Source organism: Syngnathus scovelli, chromosome 4 (assembly GCF_024217435.2).
Source record: "Syngnathus scovelli strain Florida chromosome 4, RoL_Ssco_1.2, whole genome shotgun sequence".
Classification (NCBI taxonomy): domain Eukaryota; kingdom Metazoa; phylum Chordata; class Actinopteri; order Syngnathiformes; family Syngnathidae; genus Syngnathus; species Syngnathus scovelli.
In genome coordinates, this window is record NC_090850.1 from 11,171,888 (window position 1) to 11,190,390 (window position 18,503).

Sequence of the window (18,503 nt, forward strand, 5' to 3'; positions counted from 1 at the left end):
ACAAGAGACCTTTGGGCAGCAGATGGTGACCTTCTCTTCACAAGTCATTCATGGGGTGTCCAGAGATTCCTTTACACACGTGGTCATGTGGAGAGAAGGCCCAATGTGAGCAACCATCTGCCTCGGGTGACTGAAACAATGGGGCACACCCACATAAAGTGTGCTGAGTGTGACTGGACAGGGTGATGAGTAGAGAGAGAAAATGGGGTTGCAAACTTGGTAATTGATGCCATTTTGGGTATCTCAAACAGGAAATCCATCATAAGGGATCATAAAAAGAATCAATTTAATGGAAACAATTTAACGGATGACTGTCAGCAGCAACAAAATGTATTTAAAATATGTTTGCTACTTGTCATAATTAGGATCATACTCCAATGAACATGCAATGTTCACTTAAGTCATTTAATTCGAACAAATGCTTCAGGATAAATGTTTACACAACACAACATGGCAGTTTCATCAAAACACCTCAGAACTGTTGAGGAAAGCTTTATTCGTTGATGATAAACTGCACAAGTTGCAGAGTATCATACATATCTAAGTGGATTTAATTAAGGAGGTGAGTGGGAGGCTGGAAACCTTTGGGACCCATATGGAACCTACTGACTGTGCATCAAATATATTGTATACTCAATCTCAGTGAATCCACTAGCTTATATAACTTCATATTTGCCATCATTACAATTGAAACAGCTACATGACGCAAATAGACTTTTGATTTCTTTATTACTGAAACATGAATAAGAATAATCTCCCGTGGGGACGGTGACATACACATGAAGTACAAAGAGTAAACATTTAAATATGTCCTGGCACAAGTCTGTGATAATATAGGCTTTGAATGTGAAAGGTGGAAAAGGGGGAGAAAGTAAAGTTGAGGAAAGACCATCTTGGGGGTTTGAGGAGCAACAAAACCTGATTTGCAGATGAAAGAGATGGCACACTCTGCTTTGTGGTCATTGTCCTGCTCTCTGGCCAGATGGCCTTTTGGATTCTCCACTGCTGAAAACCCAACACTTGGAGTGTGCTGGTACAAATGGGACTTGGCCTTGCAATGGGCTAATTTGAAAGTTGCCGCTTTCATATGATTCTTTAAGTGTTTCTGATTAAAAAGTATAATGTTTAATCACACAGACTGCAATCATCCATCAAGTTACTGTTCACCGTCAAGCTGGCCAAATATCCTTGGAAGCAGAAGCAGAGGTGGGTACAGTGGTCAAAAAATGTACTCCAGTGAAATATTAAATGATAAATAAAATCATTATTAAATACCAAATTATGGATAATCCAGCCTCAACAAATGGTCTTATACTATTTTGCTTTATCAAACAGTCCAACAGGCTCACCAAGTTGTTTTATGGTCGATATAAAAAGTTTACATCCCATTTTTATAATCAATATAAATTATACAGTTAGTTGAGAGAAATGTAGAAAGTATTTTTATATGTATTTTGTGTGTGCAAACATCTATATTACCCTTATTTATACTCAAGTAGAGCATTCCATCAATGAGACACTAATATTTTTTAGATGCAACAGTTTATTAAATGTAAAAGCATCTGCTACTTCACTTTCTCTGCACCTCAGTAGGCAACAAAACTGTACAATAATTTCATCAAGTTAAAAATATCAATATTTTATACCAATCATGTCAACGAACAAAATGTTTGAATGCTTTTAAAGCTCACCACAAAAAGAAAAATGCACACATTAAATTAAAAAAAGAAAGAACATAAAATAAAGTGGGAGAAATGTGAGGAAATTGAACAAAAAAGAAAATACATGAAATAACATTAAAGAAGCATCTGGTTCACTATCTGGTCAGTTTTAGAAGCTTTCCACCAGAAGTGTGATCCGATCATCTTATTGATTTCCACAAAGCTGCTTCGCTGCGCTTTGAGTAAAAGTTTGTGGGTTTGCCTTCTGCAGACGTCCTCCTATTTCCAGCAAGGTCTGCAAAGAAACGGTGACGGTTATTCCACAGCCTCAATACTTTTCATGCTTGTTTTAGTTAACGTTTCTTACCTGTGATTTGTGCATTTTCTTTGGACTTGGGGCGAGTCCTCTTCCCACGGACAGGCGTTACTTCGCCGGGATAGTTGGAGAAGCCGGGTCGGTTCTCCTGGTCGCTCCAGCCCTCCATGTCTTGGTCATCGGCGGCCAAGACGAGAGCGCTGCACTCGTGCTGGGTTTGGTCAAACGTGGCGGTGCAGCCACCGGAAATTTTCTCCCACTCAAACATCCCTGGAAGCGGAGCGTCGGTCTGGAAGTCAAAGTTCCATCGCCGGCAGGCTTCCAGAAATAATTCATGGAGATTCATCTTCAGATCTCGGTGTAGCTGCTCGTGATCCACCGGGCCAAAGAGACATCGACGCACGCTGCAGTCCATTTTCCTCCGCGTATTCCTTTATGTTGCTTTTCTTCCCTTTGCAGTACTTATGACGAGTTCATGCATCGTGCGGATATTTATGTCTTTTGACCCTTTGATCTTCGGTGAAGGTCAGTTGACCAAAGAGTAAAACTCGAGTGCTTATTGGCTGCTGCGACGTATAGGTCACGAAGCCAATAGGAAGCCTTTGCATAATTATTAGCACAATATACAACAAGAAAGTGCAATATGGCATGGCTATTTCAAATCAAATCATACTGTTCGAATTTGTAGTGATCATTAATTTTATCTTTAAGCCTAAAAATAGTTAAGCTTTCAAATAAAGTAGTCCTGGTTGTGTTTATGGTCTTGCGATTTAATGCAATTATGCATGTTTGCATACAGAATGTTTTCTTTTTTTGCTTGCATACAGAATGTGTATGTTGTGTATTTTGATCAGAAAGATGACAAGAGTGTGTAGAGTTATTCTAGCCACTGTAAGATGCCACAGGCTTTTCTTGTTGCTTTTGGAGTTGTATTCATATATAGAATGTGACCTGTCTTAAGAGTCTGCATGTTGCAAATGTGTATTACTTTTGGAATATGAACAAAAAAGGACTCAAAAACCAGATCCCTTGAGATCTCTATTTTTATTTCCAAGCATCCCGAAAGCAACAATTGTAGTTAAAGTGGATGAATATAAGTGATTGGTAAACAATGTACGTCATTAACTAATGTGTTTAACTGACTTGATGCAAGCCCAAGGGCAATTGTGTAGGGGTGGAGGAGTTCAAAGTGGTACGTTTAACAATTTGAAAACAAACAGAAGTTTCATAAAATGCATTCTAAAATGTATTGGGAGCCAGTGAAGGGAGGCCATAATTAGGGTTTTGTTCTCCCTCTTGCGAGCTCCAGTTAGGAGGTGAGTAGTTTTATTTTGGACCAACTGGAGATGCTTGATGGAGGACTGAAATGGCATTGTATATTAATTTAGCCGAGATGTAACAAAGGTATGGATTACTGTTTCTAAGTGCTGTTGACAAAGGAAGGGCTTGCCAGCTACCCAAGATGGAAGAAGCTGGATTTAACAGCACTGATTTGGCGGTCCAATTTAAAATTACTGGCCAATTTAAAACCCAAGTTCAAAACTGTTGGGTTTAGATAAGACTCCAGGGGGCCCAAGTCAACAGGCTGGGATATAGTACGTACATGGGCCAAAAAACATTATTTCTGTTTACATTGAAATTTAGAAAATTCAATGACATCCAGGATTTGATGTCCTTTTGGCAGGGCATGAGTGGTCTTAAGGAGAATGCAACCTGACTGTCATCCACATTGCAATGGAAGGAAATGCCATGTTTTCGGAGAACGGAACCAAGGGGCAGCAAACACTATGAAAACAGCAAGGTTGTTGGTATGTCCTTTGTCAGCTGTCTCGCCATTGCAAATGAGTATGCAAATGAGTGATGTTGTTGGTCTTGTTGCAGTGATAGAGCCTTATCGCTTTCTGGTGTCTCACTCAATCCTTGTAGGGGAAACTTCTATGACCTTCTCAAGTGGGATTAAGCAGGAAACGATTGTTCCATGATGCTGGGCAGAGGAGACAATTTTCTTGTAAGTACATATGACATCTACTGTCTCACTGTCTTGTTATGCAAAGAATATTTTCATATTCTCACATATTGTATCTGATATTGGATTCAGGTGGTTGGTATGAGAACTGTGAGCAAAACCTTTGTGGTGTCATGGTATTAAAATTACAGCTCTTTAAATATTTGGGCAAATAAAATCAGTATCAGACCCCCCCCCATGAAAACAATTTATTTGATAAATAAATATGGAATACACATTTACTTGAGAAGAAACACATTTGATGTTAAGTTTAAATAAATAAATGTTAACATTGTTCCTCTGTTTTAATTCTTCTTAGTTCGTGACAATGTCCCATCACTGGTAAGCAATTTTTAAAAGTTAAAGTCCCAATGATTGTCACACACACATCTGGGTGTGGCGAAATTTGTCTCTGCATTTAACCCATCCCCGTGTGATTTTGATCCATCCCCTGGGGGAGAGGGGAGCAGCGAGCAGCAGCGGTGCCGCGCTCGGGAATCATTTGGTGATCTAACGCCCCAATTCCAACCCTTAATGCTGAGTGCCAAGCAGGGAGGCAATGGGTCCCATTTTTATAGTCTTTGGTATGACCCGGCCGGGGTTTGAACCTTCCAGTCTCAGGGCGGACACTCTACCACTAGCCCACTGAGCTGGTTACAAATCCTTGTTCTACTCATGCTGTCAGGGCAAGATGGAATATGAATATTAATGGGCTACTATTCTTATTCTTTCACCATAGTTGTTTTAAATGTTGAGGAAGAGAGATGTGTATGTGTGCGTATCTCATGGCTGGTCATATAGTCCCAACTGATTGCATGCAAATCAGATCATTTGCATAGCCAATGGTCATCAGAGTCAAAACTGTAGTCAAATACCAGTTCCCACCACAGCCAGTGTCTGTACTTAAAAACACACAGAAAACAAATGCTCTTTATGTAACCACAAGCTCATTCCTACTCATTGATTATTGGAAGGACCCAAGAGTATTTTAATAAATTTTCTAAGCGTGCAAATGTTTACATATGGAAATAAGACTGAGCCAAAAGGGTCATCTGATATTTTTGTGAAACAATCTGTGACAGTAATTTGAAATGAGACATAACTTTATAAAATGACTGAACAAAACTAACTTTGTGAATTGATTAGGGATTTGATTTAGACACAAGTGGCATCCAACAGTGAGCAGTGGTGCTTTGTGAATTTTGAGTTCAAACATATGCTAAGAGCAGCTTTGCATATGGGATCATGAATGGAAATTCTGGCAGTTTTGCATTGACCACAAGTGCCTCAAAGAACCTTGTGTTATGTAAATAATAATTGGTTTAGAGTGAATTTAGGGAAGTGCATCTAATATTGGCATGTTTGCTTGTTTGAAGGGGCCAGAGCTGCAGACAAAATGCCTACGATGTGGGGACATGCTGGAATGGTCAGAGGAGCCCCGGTGTGTCAAACTATCGCCTATCCATCCATCCATCCATCCATCCATCCATCCATCCATCCATCCATCCATCCATCCATCCATCCATCCATCCATCCATCCATCCATCCATCCATCCATCCATCCATCCATCCATCCATCCATCCATCCATCCATCCATCCATCCATCCATCCATCCATCCATCCATCCATCCATCCATCCATCCATCCATCCACCCCTAACCCTATCCTCTCGATTTTCAGTGTCCTCCAGGGATGTTCATGCTGCTCTACACAGGATGAGACACTACAGAATGTAAGAGAGAAGAGCAGCAGAATGAAGAGTCACTGGCCAGCGGGAAGAGTAGGTGACATTGATTTCATCGGAGCCTCCAAGACAAAAGGAAAGGTTAAGAACATACCATAAGATCACAATGTTTGGGAATGAATAGAATGATTTATCCTTTTCACTTTTCTTCCAGTTTATGAGAGTACAAGCCAATACCGACCCAGCGCACGTCTTCCAAATGCTGACAGAGCAGTGGGGACTAGCTCCTCCTCACCTGGTGGTTGCTTTAGTTGGAGGAGATGAGTTGGCTCAGATGAAACCCTGGCTCAGGGACACTCTCAGAAAAGGTCTTGTGAAAGCAGCACAAAGCACAGGTATGAGACTCAGACCAAGTCAAGTCAAGTTTATTTATATTGCCCTAAATCACTAACAAGTCTCAAAGGGCTTCACATGTACAAAAATTCACAATTATTCTCAAACATCCCCTGATCTTAAACTCCCAGGAGGGCAAGGGAAAAGCTCAGAAAATCCTTACTGTGGGGAAATTGAGAAACCTTGACAAGAGACCACAGATGGGAGGATCCCCCTTCCAAGATGACCAGGCTGCAATGGATGCAGAGAGGGCACATAGAACACATAAAACACAAACTCCAGCTGGATCGGCCATCACGGGTTAATGAAATGTTATAAAAATGTGTCTTCACACTACTTTCACATCAGCCATAGCAAACACCTGCACATCTAATGAGATACAAACCTGCCAATATTTAATTGGCACTAACAAATAATAACCTCTGTGCCTGTGTGTGTGTGAGTGTGTCTGAGTGTATGCACCGGTAGATAGTAAATAAATAAAAACAGTAAAGAGACAAGTAGAATAAGTGTTACAGTAAAATGGTGGGTCTTCACCTTTCAAAATTTTGATTGAACAGGCTTGTATAATGTGGAGAGTGAAAGCATTCCATAGGGTTGGTGCAAATATGAGAAAAGGGTTGTGCCCCAAAGAGTTTCTCAGCTCATGATGCAATTAGCAGGTTGCTCCCTTCTGAGAGCAGAGACCGTGTGGGAACAGAAATGTCAGCAAGTTCATCTAAGCACACTGGTACTAAACCATTTAAAATTTTGAAGGTTAAAAGCAGTACTTTAAACTCTGCTCTGTTGTGGACAGGAAGCCGATGAAGGGAGGTCAAAAATATGAATACACATTTGACAAGTGAGACCTTCAAATGCAAGCGGTGCAGGGGAGAAGTCGCCCAAGCAGACCCAGCTGAGCAAGAGGGGCTCATAGTAGATGGGGAGATGTACGAGGTGGTGGACAGCTTCTGCTACCTTGGAGACATGCTTAACGCTGATGGGGGGGTGGACCTAGCAGTGACCACAAGGGTGAGAAGCGGGTGGAAGAAATTTGGGGAACTCATGCCCTTCTTAACATCTAAGGCCCCATCCCTGAAGATGAGAGGCCAAGTGTACTCAGCCTGCGTCAGAAGTAGTATGACGTACGGAAGTGAGGCATGGGCCCTGAAAACAGAAGACGAAGAAAAACTAAACAGAGCAGAAATGAGGATGATCAGATGGATGTGTGGTGTGTCAATGAGGGAGAAAAAAAACAGTGCAGAGCTGAGAAAGAAGATGGGAGTTGAGGCCATAGTGGATGTGGTGAGGAGAGGCAGACTGCGATGTTACGGACATGTAGTGAGGAAGGACGAGAACGACTGGGTGAAGAAAGTTATGTCGTATAACGTAGAGGGAACAAGACCCAGTGGCCGATCTAAAAAGACCTGGCAGACGACCGTGTCAGCCGACATGAAGGCACTCGACATCAACCACGAGATGGCCATGGACCGTTCCCGGTGGAAGAAAGCCATATCAACAACCCAGTCCAACCCAGCGGCGCCTGGAAAACGGACTTTAAACCGATGATGATGACCCAGATAAACCAGATAACTTGCTGCATTTAGGGCAAGCTGCAGAAAAAGTGACTTTTTATGTTCATTTATTTGTTTGTTTATTTATTTATGTATTTAATTATTTATTTGTCACAAAATCAAATCAAATAGGATTGTATAATCAAATTACGAAGTCACAAAAGCATGAATTTAAATATAAATCTTTGCAATCAATCCTACAGTCATGGAGACAGGGTCCCTAAGTTCACCGACAGACTACCACGTGATGTCACTTGACTTGATGTCCTGTAAAACAATTTAAAGAGTGGAATCCTGTTTTCATTTCTCTCTCTCATCTCTATTTCACTCGCTCAATACACTACATGTTTACTATTGATTAATTGGAGACTCATGTGCAATAACCTCTCTATGGTTCAGGAGCATGGATTTTGACTAATGGTCTTCGATTTGGCATCACCAAACATTTGGGCCAGGCTGTGCAAGACCACTCCTTGGCCAGCACTTCTGCAAAAGTTCGTGTAGTGGCCATCGGCATCGCACCCTGGAACATGATCCACAATCGAGAAGCACTACTCGGTGCCAAGGTGTTAAAGTGCACACAACAAACATACAACTGAGAAGAAAACAAAACAGAACCTATTTCACTGGCAACTTAACATAATGTTTTTATGTCATGTCTATTTCTCTCTTTAAGTTGGGTGCGCCAGCAGTATACAAGCCGCAGGACTTGCCCCATGGGTCAGTTTATTCCCTAGACAGCCACCACTCTCATTTTGTGCTGGTGGAGGAAGATCCAAACAAACCCGGAGCCACAAGTGAAATGAGAGTGAAGCTGCTCAAACACATTTCTCTTCAGCGCACAGGCTATGGAGGTAAATGCGCGGGAGGAAAAACATTGGTAAACAAGTGCACAATAACAATATCTTATTTCGAGTGGTAAAAGCGCTGCACACTCATAAGGACACTGAACCTGATGCTGTCTGTAGACATTCATCATTTACTGTGTGAATTTTCATTTTGTTTTAAAGGTGCAGGAAGTTTTGAGATCCCTGTTCTCTGTCTATTGGTCCACGGTGAACCTCAAATTCTAAAGGTCGGTCTCATTAGTTAATTATTGGTTTGGGCTTTTAAAAAATATGATTCCTGTTATCTTAATTTTGCCATATTTTGCTCTTAAGAGTTGCTAAATGTGTGAGTCTTATGCTCTGACGGATTTTGATTGTGTCCTCTTATGACACAATCATGTCATAAGACAACTCAGAAACACATTATATTACAGTTTTTTTTTTTTGTTGTTGTTCTACTGACGTGATGTCTCTTGACAGGAAATGTCGCAAAGTTATTTGCATGTGCACATTCCTAAATTAGGAGATTAACCATTTGTACTAGGCCCATAAATTATGCCAGAAAATCATTTTTTTGGGTAATCTTTTAAAATGGGGGTCAAACCAAGAGTTTGTGAACAATAATTTGTCCTTTTCTGCAGCGGATCTGTAAAGGCATTGGCAATTCGACACCGTGGCTTATTCTGGCAGGCTCGGGAGGAGTGGCTGACATCCTCGTCACACTCATGAACAGAGGCTGCTGGGATACAGACAGTGTTCACGAGCTGCTGTCGGACACCTTTCCAAACGCCTACCACAGCACGGACATAAGAAACTGGGTCAAGCTGGTGAGGGTGATGTGTTGAGCGTAGAGGCAGACATACAGTTATGAATGTCAAGAGGCTTGAACATTGCCTGAAAAATAGGACAGATGGGAAAGAGAGCAGCTAAAATAGGATTCCCTTCATCCATATTTAGACATGATGTCCCAATTATGTATAACACAAGAAAAACAAAAACAGTTTTATTTTATTTTGTGAAAGAGTCATCAAACAACATTTATCAGTAGAAATTGTCTACTCGGGTATGACAAAAACAAATGTGTAAAATGCGTTTGTCATCCACCAACCAGATCCAGAAAATACTGAATCATGGGCATCTACTCACTGTCCATGACCCTGAACAAGAAAGCTCTGAGCTGGACACAGTCATCCTCAAAGCTCTTGTCAAAGGTAAAGCACTTTTTATGAGAAATGCGATTCAGAATAATGGCCATTCCCAAGTTGTGACACTACTGACATTTTGTGTGTGTGTTTGTTTATGTGTGAGCTTGCAAGAGTCAAAGTCAGGAAGCCCAAGATTTTCTTGATGAGTTGAAGCTGGCTGTGGCTTGGAACCGAGTGGACATTGCCAAGAGTGAGATCTTCAACGGAGATGTGGAGTGGAAGGTGAGAGAAAGTTATTTTACGCTGCCCAATTTGTTAGTTTACGCTACCCAATTTGTTATTTTATGCAACCCAATTTGTTTCAATTGTCCTTAAAAATGACAGGTAATTCACAAATCTGCAGAGTATTTAACAAATGTGTAAATAGAGTTCTGCATTTTACATGAACACGGCACAGAACCTATTCGTCATAGTGAGTGAATGCAAGGTCTTCAGTTACAATTGACAATTAATCGAGGATCACTGCACATCATTGTCTGTGCAGGCATGTGACCTTGAAGAAATGATGATGGATGCACTTATCAATGACAAACCAGATTTTGTACGTTTATTTGTCGACAACGGTGTTAACCTGGGTGAGTTCCTCACCTACGGACGTCTCCAGCAGCTGTATTGGTCCGTGTCCGAGAAGAGTCTCCTGCATAACCTACTTCTAAAAAAATATGAGGAAAAGCAGCGTCTGCTTGGTACTGCAAGGACACCTGGGCCTCCCGGGCAGCACATTTCTGAGCAGGGGGAACGGAAACCCCGTTTCACACTTTATGAGGTTGCCAAAGTGCTCAAAGACTTTCTTCATGACGCCTGCAAAGGCTTTTACCAGAAGATTCCCACAGTGAGTGATATATTTTATCTTAAAGATAGGCCTAAATGAGAAAATACAAAAAAGACAAGGTTAGGGCAAGGCAGCTTTATTTACATACAAGAGTGAATTCCATACACAAGGTAACTCAATGTACTTCGCATAATTAAAAGCACATTTAATAGCATTTACAAAAAAAGTGTTTCACATTTAAAAGTACACTCAAGCAATTAAAGAAGTTTTCTAAAACTCCAAGGTCACCTTTAAATGAAGAGATTTGCTTGCGGTTCTTTCTAAACCTACTTTTGTCGCTTTTACTTCCTGCCAGACTCAAGCACTATAATTCCACCCCTTGCCGCACCATATTTGAAGGGAATGAGGAGCCTATTTTATTTACACCCAATGAAATTGGCTGTATTCATGCCCTCAACGGCCCAAACTACCCTTTTTGAAAAAAAATAAATTAAAATACTCACAATAGATAGCGCACCGCACTAGGCTTGTGCTGGGCAAGAAAATAGAGCCCATAATTTCTACACAATGCAGAAACAAAGAACATGATTATGCTATTTCATAATATATTTGCATGAATCACTATGAAATAAAAAATAATCATCCAATGATTTTTTTTATTCAGTTCATTATTCTTAAGGCGTGCTTGACAGTTATTATTTTGCCTTCTTCTTCACAACATCATATTGTGAAATACATTACACCTCTAAATATTACAACCATTAACAAAAGCTCATATAACGGCGATAAGGTTGTCTCAACAATCCAACACAGGTCCTATACTTTGTACAGTACAGGGTATTTATCAGGGCTAAATACTATGACAATCCTTTTAGCCCATGTTGAATTAGATATGCCAAAGCAAGTAGTGAAAACAAAATCTTGAATGTTATACTATCTGCATGCCCCACATCTGGGTGATGTTTGTACTCCAGGAAAAGCCTGCAAAGGGTCGACTGTTCCATAGTCAGAAGAACCTGGCAGAATTGGAAGAGCGTTGCCAACATCCTTGGAGGGATCTTTTCCTCTGGGCTGTCCTTCAGAACCGACAGCAGATGGCTAACTACTTTTGGGCCATGGTATGTCTTGTCATTTAATTTCAATCAGTACCGTGTGGTTCATTCTGCAAGTGTATGCCTGGTGATGCGATTAGAACAAAAACATGGAATGAAACAGTTCAGTGCAACTGAGATGTAGGGGACATTTTCTGGCATGGGTCAGGTGTTTGATGTGGGCTCGACATGTGCGGCTACTCTTACAGTAAGTTTTCATGTTTTTAATCAGAATCAATGGCAAACATGGGAGTTTAAATGACACCAATCAATGTTAAAACCACTTTGTTTTCTGCATCTTCTTAAGGAAGCTTTGATTTTTGTTATTGCCCTTTCCTGGACCGAGGTAACCAATTACTGCACTTCTTCGAGTCGTCACCTCTGTGTGCTCCTTCCCTGCATTTATTTCAATCATTATCTGAAGTTATGGTAATTTCATTCAAACTGTGCACATTCCACCACCGCTAATGGTCATATCATCGACATACTGCCACAGTTCTGAGCGTTTGAAGTACCTCTCATGTTGCAAGCTTTAATATATATTGTAATTATCTTTGCAGCATCCATATACTGCATCTCATTTATGTGCATATGTCAGTCGCTGTCGCATAATTTGCTAATATATACGTATGCATTCATATAATGTACACTGCATGATTTAATGCACACTATAAAGTAAATATTCTTTATATTTATAGTGAAATATGACTAACATACTGTCCAACTGACAGTGCCGTTTATTTCTATTATAGGTAAGAGATCAACTCATTCCATTTCATTTTTCGTGGACCTATAATATAACAGCCCAATTTGAAAACAGTAGCTCAGTGTCCTCCTTCAAGAATCATCCCAATGTAGTAGTTTCATGATCCTGTTCGACTCCAGATCAAAAAGAGACGCGTGAAAACCCATCCTCTGCTGGGGAGTTTCATGAAATTTCTAATTATGCCCAATATGATGGGCTAATATAAGATTCATTTGCTATGTGTATGTTTATTTTACAATTACGCTCCTCTTTCACTGCAGGCTTGATAAAGGATCAATGTGAATCAATATTGTTATAACACAATCAAATTAACCCAGTTAATAAATAGAAAAATAAGTCAGGCAAACCAACATACCAAGATGATGTGATTACAAACTTTGATTCATATTTATATTATTCGTCTAGGGCCCCGAGGCAGTGGCAGCAGCTTTGGCAGGGTGCAAGATTCTGAAAGAGATGGCAAGACTTGAATCTGAGGCTGAGTCTGCACGGAGCATGAAAGAGGCCAAGTATGAACAGTTTGCCCTTGGTGAGTACTCAGGAATAAAAAAGTGAAAGGATGCATGTATTTAATTTTCTGACCTCGGAAAAGGGACATTGTACGTGTACTCCCTGTGTGATAACAGATGTGTTTGGAGAGTGTTACTCCAACAGTGAAGACAGGGCGTATGCTTTGTTAGTGAGGAGAACACAATGTTGGAGCAAATCTACGGTCCTCAACCTGGCAACTGAGGCTGATGCCAAGTCCTTCTTTGCCCACGATGGAGTTCAGGTAACACAACAATTCCACCTTTTTTTAGGGGGTTGTTTTGCTTTTTTTCCTCTGCCTAGTGCCTCACCTGAACTAAAAACAGATGTGATTATTCTTGGTGCTTTTAATCAATTAGCTTGTGTGCACCATGTTCTTTATTTTTTAAAACTGTTGTCTGCAGTGTTTTTCTGAAATAACCTTCAAAAGGGCAACTTGAGTAGTGTTGATTGTGAAATGGAAAATTTAGCCAGCAGTGTGGAAAAAGCAATGTGGTGAGCAAGTATGCATGCCTGCCTCACAGTTCTGAGTTTTGGGTTCAATTGTCAGTGTGTCATGTCCGTCTCACATATTAAAAAGATGTCTATAGAAGAATGACAATTGTCCACAGGTATGAATGTAAGCATGAATGTCTTTATGTGATGTGCAATAGGCTGATGACCAGGTCATGATGGTGTGCGGCAACCCTCTTGATATTAGCCTTTATTTGCTATTTTCACAGATTGGTGTATTACTGACGGACGCTCTGTTACTCATTATTTGATTTGCAATTCAACATTCAGGTGCGATTGAGAATTTGCTGCCCCTAGGTTCCATCCTACGAAAATATGGCATTTTTATTCTACTCTTTGAGGATGACCCTCAGATCTATGTCCCGCTGAGCAAAAAAGATGTGTTCGCCTTAAGACCACTCATATCCTGCCCAGAGAGTATAAAAGCTTGGATGTCATTGAATTTTCAATGAAAAGAGAAATTATGTTTTTCGGTCCTGGTGGTCCCCTGTTGACCTGGGCCTCCTATTTTTATTATTTGGCTTTTGACTGACTTTTGACTGTTCTGCTACCATTTCAATTGACTGTTTTCACTGTCTTTGTGATTGTCCCATTGCTATATTTGAAGCGCAACTGTTGAAAAATGTGCTATATACGTAAATACATTTGTGTTCTAATGTATTGTCTGTCATGCAGTAAACTCACCAAGTCCTAATTGTGCGATAGGAAATGAATAGATGGATGGAAGGAAAATTCACCCTGCCCATCACAAGAGAATAGGAATTCTACTGACACAAGACACCATGACACCATCTACTAGTTATTTGATATTCTGACCCTACAGCAGCAAACTGCCCATGTTAACAGACTTGGTGCTCATTTGAGTAATTATGTTACATTTGCACAGCGATAAAGTGGATGCTGGGCCACAGACCTTGGTATAATTTGATTAATGGTGAAAATTTGCATTTTGACTATCCATGCACAGACGGACATTGCAATCTGACTGTAAGGTAGATGTTTGTTATGGTTTACACTGCCCCCTTGTGGGAGAATTCAAATGTACCAAATTTAGCGTGTTCAATGACAAAAAAAAAGACAATTTAAAATATATGTATTTATTTGTCGATTTATATTTCAGGCTCTGCTGACAAAGATTTGGTGGGGATCAATGAGAACAGACACATCCATCTCCAAGCTTGTTGTGTCTTTCTTCTGTCCACCTCTTATTTGGACCAATATAATAAAGTTCTGGTGAGATGATTTGGATTTCATACAATTTTGTTCCCCTAAAATGTATGTTTAATGTGTCTTATGGCTGAAATTGTGTAGTGATGAGGAGCTGGATAATCAGATTAGAGAGGAGCCATTTGTGGAGTTGGACAGTTTGGAAACAGAAAAGGTTTTACTGTTATCAGATGAAGATGGCCCACGGTAAGTTTGTGATGACATTGATATGCTCGAATTGTGATGCTTTTCATAACATGAAATGTGATTCAAAATATGATTCATGATATTTCAAATAGTGTTTGACTGGAACAGTGTTAGACAAACATGTTTTTAGGATAAGACCTGGCCTATAGTACTTGAATAAAATCCAAACGGTCCTCTGCATTTTTGAAGGAACTCATCACCTGGTGCTGGCCCAGCAGACCAGAGCTGTGCATCAGTGTGGTGGCGTTTCTTACTTCGTCGTTGGCGTCGCTTCTGGAGCGCTCCGGTCACTGTGTTCCTCGGTAACGTCATCATGTATTTTGCCTTCTTGTTCCTGTTCACCTACGTGCTCCTGCTGGACTTTCTTCCACCGCCACCGCTTGGTCCTGGAGCGCCAGAGATAATGCTCTACTTCTGGGTTTTCACCCTGGTGCTGGAAGAACTTCGACAGGTGACTGTCATAACAGTAGATGCCATTTCTCGTTGTTATTACTTTGCACATGATTGTATTTTTAGACTGGCAATACTTCATGTTACATGCATGCACATGTATGTTTAACATCAGTCTTATCCCATTATAATTTTCAGCTCACAAAAACATGAATCAGTTTGACAAAAACACTCTTACCTTAAGCGTCTTTGATCAGATGTCCTCAATAAGTCAAATTTGACAAAATAAAACATAACGTATAATATTTTGAAGACAATTATGACATGTACTGATTTTGACCAAATTGCACAATACTGTTCCTCACATCTCTGTTTTGTTTTACTAAGGGAATTTTTGTTTAATTAAAAAAAATGTGTGTCGTGTCGCAGAGCTTCTTTTCAGATGAAGAGATGAACATCTTGAAAAAGTTTAAGCTCTACGTAGAGGACAACTGGAACAAGTGTGACATGGTGGCCATTTCACTTTTTGTTGTTGGAGTTTCATGCAGGTATAAATAACACAGAACGAACAAATACAAAAGAAAAATAGAGAACGCTATATTTGTTTATTTGTGTGGCAGGATGTTTGACGATACTTACGAGGCAGGAAGGACTGTTCTAGCAATAGACTTCATGGTATTTACACTGCGGCTGATCCACATCTTTGCCATTCATAAGCAGTTGGGGCCAAAGATCATCATTGTGGAGAGAATGGTACGCAAGCATCTCAACTCGTGGCATTAGCTATTTCTTTTCTCTTTTGCACTTACTGCTAGATCAACCTGTGTCTCTAGATATCTTCTGGTTTATTTATCTTTTACATAATGTACCAACATTGTTGGTTTGCAATTGAAGACTGTCCAAAGGTGTGAATATGAGTGCTTGTCTGCCCTGCCTGCGTTTCACCGGTCCATAGACCATGGTGTATCTCGCCCAAAGCCAGCTGGGTTCCTGCTCACTCTAATGAGGACAAGCACTGCAGAAGTTGATGGATGAATGTCCTGGAGGTGTAAACTGTATGTGTCACGGCGCTTTAGTTTTCTTGCCAGCTATGGGATCAGGTCTCATTAAATTCCAATGAACAATAGTTGTGAGTGAAAAAAATAGAAGATGTGAAAGACTTTCATTTTCCAAGCAGTACAATGATTTTCATTGCAGATGAAGGATGTCTTTTTCTTCCTCTTCTTCCTGAGTGTGTGGCTCATTGCATACGGGGTGGCTACCCAGGCTCTCCTCCATCCTAATGACCCACGGATCGACTGGGTGTTTCGCAGAGCCCTATATCGCCCCTACCTGCACATTTTTGGCCAGATTCCTTTAGAGGAAATCGATGGTAAATAACTTTAGGGTGAATCAATAATGGTAGGATTAGACGTGATTAAACATATTGGTTTGTAACGCTCATGTCACACAAATTATATTTTACAATTAGGTCCATTTGTTTCTTTCATGATACAGCTGCTCGGATGCCCGAAATGAACTGCACCAATGACTCCGAGGAGATTATCAAGGGTCTCCAGCCACCATGTCCGAGTGTCTATGCCAACTGGCTCGTGATCCTCCTTCTGGTCATCTTCCTTCTTGTGACCAATGTCCTTCTGCTCAACCTGCTCATTGCCATGTTTAGGTCAGGATCTCATTCATATGAAAGCAATCGGTTGATGGATGTTCGTACGCATCCAATTCTCGGGAGCAGACAACCTTATTTAGTTGTTGCTTGTAAAATACGCTTTTTCTGTTTTGTGACATACAGCTACACGTTCCAGGTTGTACAAGGCAACACTGATATTTTCTGGAAGTTCCAAAGGTACAACCTGATTGTTGAGTATCACAGCCGCCCAGCACTGGCTCCGCCTTTCATTATCATCAGCCACCTCTCACAGTTCCTTCTCAGCCTTGTCAAGCAGCCTGAGTCCAAGCAGGAGCATCTTGGTAGGATGAATTAAAGCAACGAAGGTGGCTGCATTGCTAAAATTGAATATAACGCTGAGACTACATGGCTGTGTTTTCTTCCGTGTGGTGCTAGAGCGAGAGCTACCTGCAGGGCTTGACCAGAGGCTGATTACATGGGAGACTGTACAGAAAGAGAACTACCTGGCCAAACTTGAGCGGCAACATTGGGAGAGCAGTGAGGAGCGGCTCAAGAGTACATCCTCAAAGTAGTTGTCAAAATTTAACTAAGCTAACGACGCTGAAAAACAACACATTTTACAACAATTTGTTTTTTTGTTTGTTTACTTTCTGACAAGGGTTCAGAGTTTGCTCAGGATTATCGGTGGGTTAAAGGACCAGGAGAAACGTCTGGCATTCATGGAGGCTCAAGTATGCTTGAATAAGCTGGGGCCAAATTCACCAAAGGATTCTGGGGGCGGGGCTAGGTGCAAACCCCACTCAGCTGTCAAAACTTTGTGGCTGTGTTTTATCATAGCGCAATATCCTTTGTGAAGAGGACATTAAGATGTGCAATCAAAGGTGCTTTCAGCGGTCACGGTTCATTCCTTGTGAATTTGGCCCTTAGTATCCTATCCTCCACTTGACATTCATATCTCAAATAGAAATCCATTTTGTAAGTGACCTACCCGGGTGTAATACTTGTGTCATCTGGATTTGTATCTAGGTCAAATACTGTGGTGAAGTGTTGTCTTGGATGGCAGAATGCTTTGCTCTGAGTACACTAAAATGTGGCAAAGAAGCTCCAACTGCACCAAGTGAGTCAAGTGTGCAATCAAAATAATGTTCTGTAAAAACCGATAATACCACTACACGCATTTAATGAAGCATTTTATGTGAATTAAATGGCACTGTCTTTGGCAGGCTGCAAGGCGAGCAATGATGCCCATCAAAGTCAACCCAAGAAGGAAACCAAATGATGCTTTACCGTTTCATTACCAAAGAAAAAAAATAAAACAATATAATCATGGTGATATTAGGATGGCTAATTATAACCATATTTTTCTGTATTTTTGAAGATAATGTAGAAGACAAATCGATACTGATACTTTGTTTGAAGACACATCAGGGGATATTGAGAATAATTGTCAACTGTGGCGATGTGAAAACCTTTGAGACACGCTTATGATTAAGAGTGATAGTATAAATGAAATTGATTTGGCTTGACACATTGAAAATGTTATGTTGTCATATGATGTCTGCCTGTCATAAATCATGATAAAACAAATGGGTCCAAAAGACTCTAATTAGTACCGTATTGGCCCAAATATAAGACAGTGTTTTTCGCCATTGAAATAAGAATAAAAAATAAAGTGGAGGTCGTCTTACATTCAGGGTCTAGACATTATACCCATTCATAACGCTAGATGAGGCGTTAGATAGACTTAATTATTGT

At 40.5% G+C, this 18,503-nt stretch overlaps 2 protein-coding genes across 2 annotated transcripts; one reads left to right on the plus strand and one right to left on the minus strand.

Moving 5' to 3' along the window:
• Positions 1-528: 528 nt before the first annotated feature.
• LOC125967625 (cyclin-dependent kinase inhibitor 1B) lies at positions 529-2,528 on the minus strand. Its single transcript, XM_049718846.2, has 2 exons — positions 2,029-2,528; positions 529-1,956 (listed from the first exon to the last, which is right to left on the minus strand). The coding sequence occupies exons 1-2, from the start codon at positions 2,390-2,392 to the stop codon at positions 1,862-1,864; spliced, it is 459 nt and encodes a 152-aa protein (XP_049574803.1). The 5' UTR covers positions 2,393-2,528; the 3' UTR covers positions 529-1,861.
• Positions 2,405-18,335, plus strand: trpm5 (transient receptor potential cation channel, subfamily M, member 5). The gene is made up of 28 exons (XM_049718834.1): positions 2,405-2,502; positions 3,662-3,785; positions 3,904-3,985; positions 5,359-5,423; positions 5,664-5,808; positions 5,882-6,062; positions 8,013-8,179; positions 8,290-8,467; positions 8,624-8,688; positions 9,082-9,267; positions 9,552-9,651; positions 9,749-9,867; positions 10,130-10,477; positions 11,392-11,535; positions 12,680-12,803; positions 12,901-13,046; positions 14,436-14,548; positions 14,627-14,728; positions 14,918-15,179; positions 15,548-15,666; positions 15,739-15,871; positions 16,316-16,490; positions 16,616-16,784; positions 16,911-17,089; positions 17,184-17,316; positions 17,407-17,479; positions 17,775-17,865; positions 17,972-18,335. Exons 3-28 carry the CDS (start codon positions 3,956-3,958, stop codon positions 18,025-18,027), a joined length of 3,603 nt encoding a protein of 1,200 aa, XP_049574791.1. The 5' UTR covers positions 2,405-2,502; positions 3,662-3,785; positions 3,904-3,955; the 3' UTR covers positions 18,028-18,335.
• The last annotated feature ends 168 nt before the right edge of the window (positions 18,336-18,503 follow it).

Bases quoted from the DNA above. Each gene is read 5' to 3' on its own strand.
- LOC125967625 (XM_049718846.2), bottom strand. From the start codon at position 2,392: ATGGACTGCAGCGTGCGTCGATGTCTCTTTGGCCCGGTGGATCACGAG. The intron at 1,957-2,028 runs GTAAGAAACGTT...GTTTCTTTGCAG, and splicing joins AGAAAATGCACAAATCACAG to ACCTTGCTGGAAATAGGAGG.
- trpm5 (XM_049718834.1), top strand. From the start codon at position 3,956: ATGATGCTGGGCAGAGGAGACAATTTTCTT. The intron at 10,478-11,391 runs GTGAGTGATATA...TTTGTACTCCAG, and splicing joins TTTACCAGAAGATTCCCACA to GAAAAGCCTGCAAAGGGTCG. The intron at 17,480-17,774 runs GTATGCTTGAAT...ATTTGTATCTAG, and splicing joins TGGCATTCATGGAGGCTCAA to GTCAAATACTGTGGTGAAGT.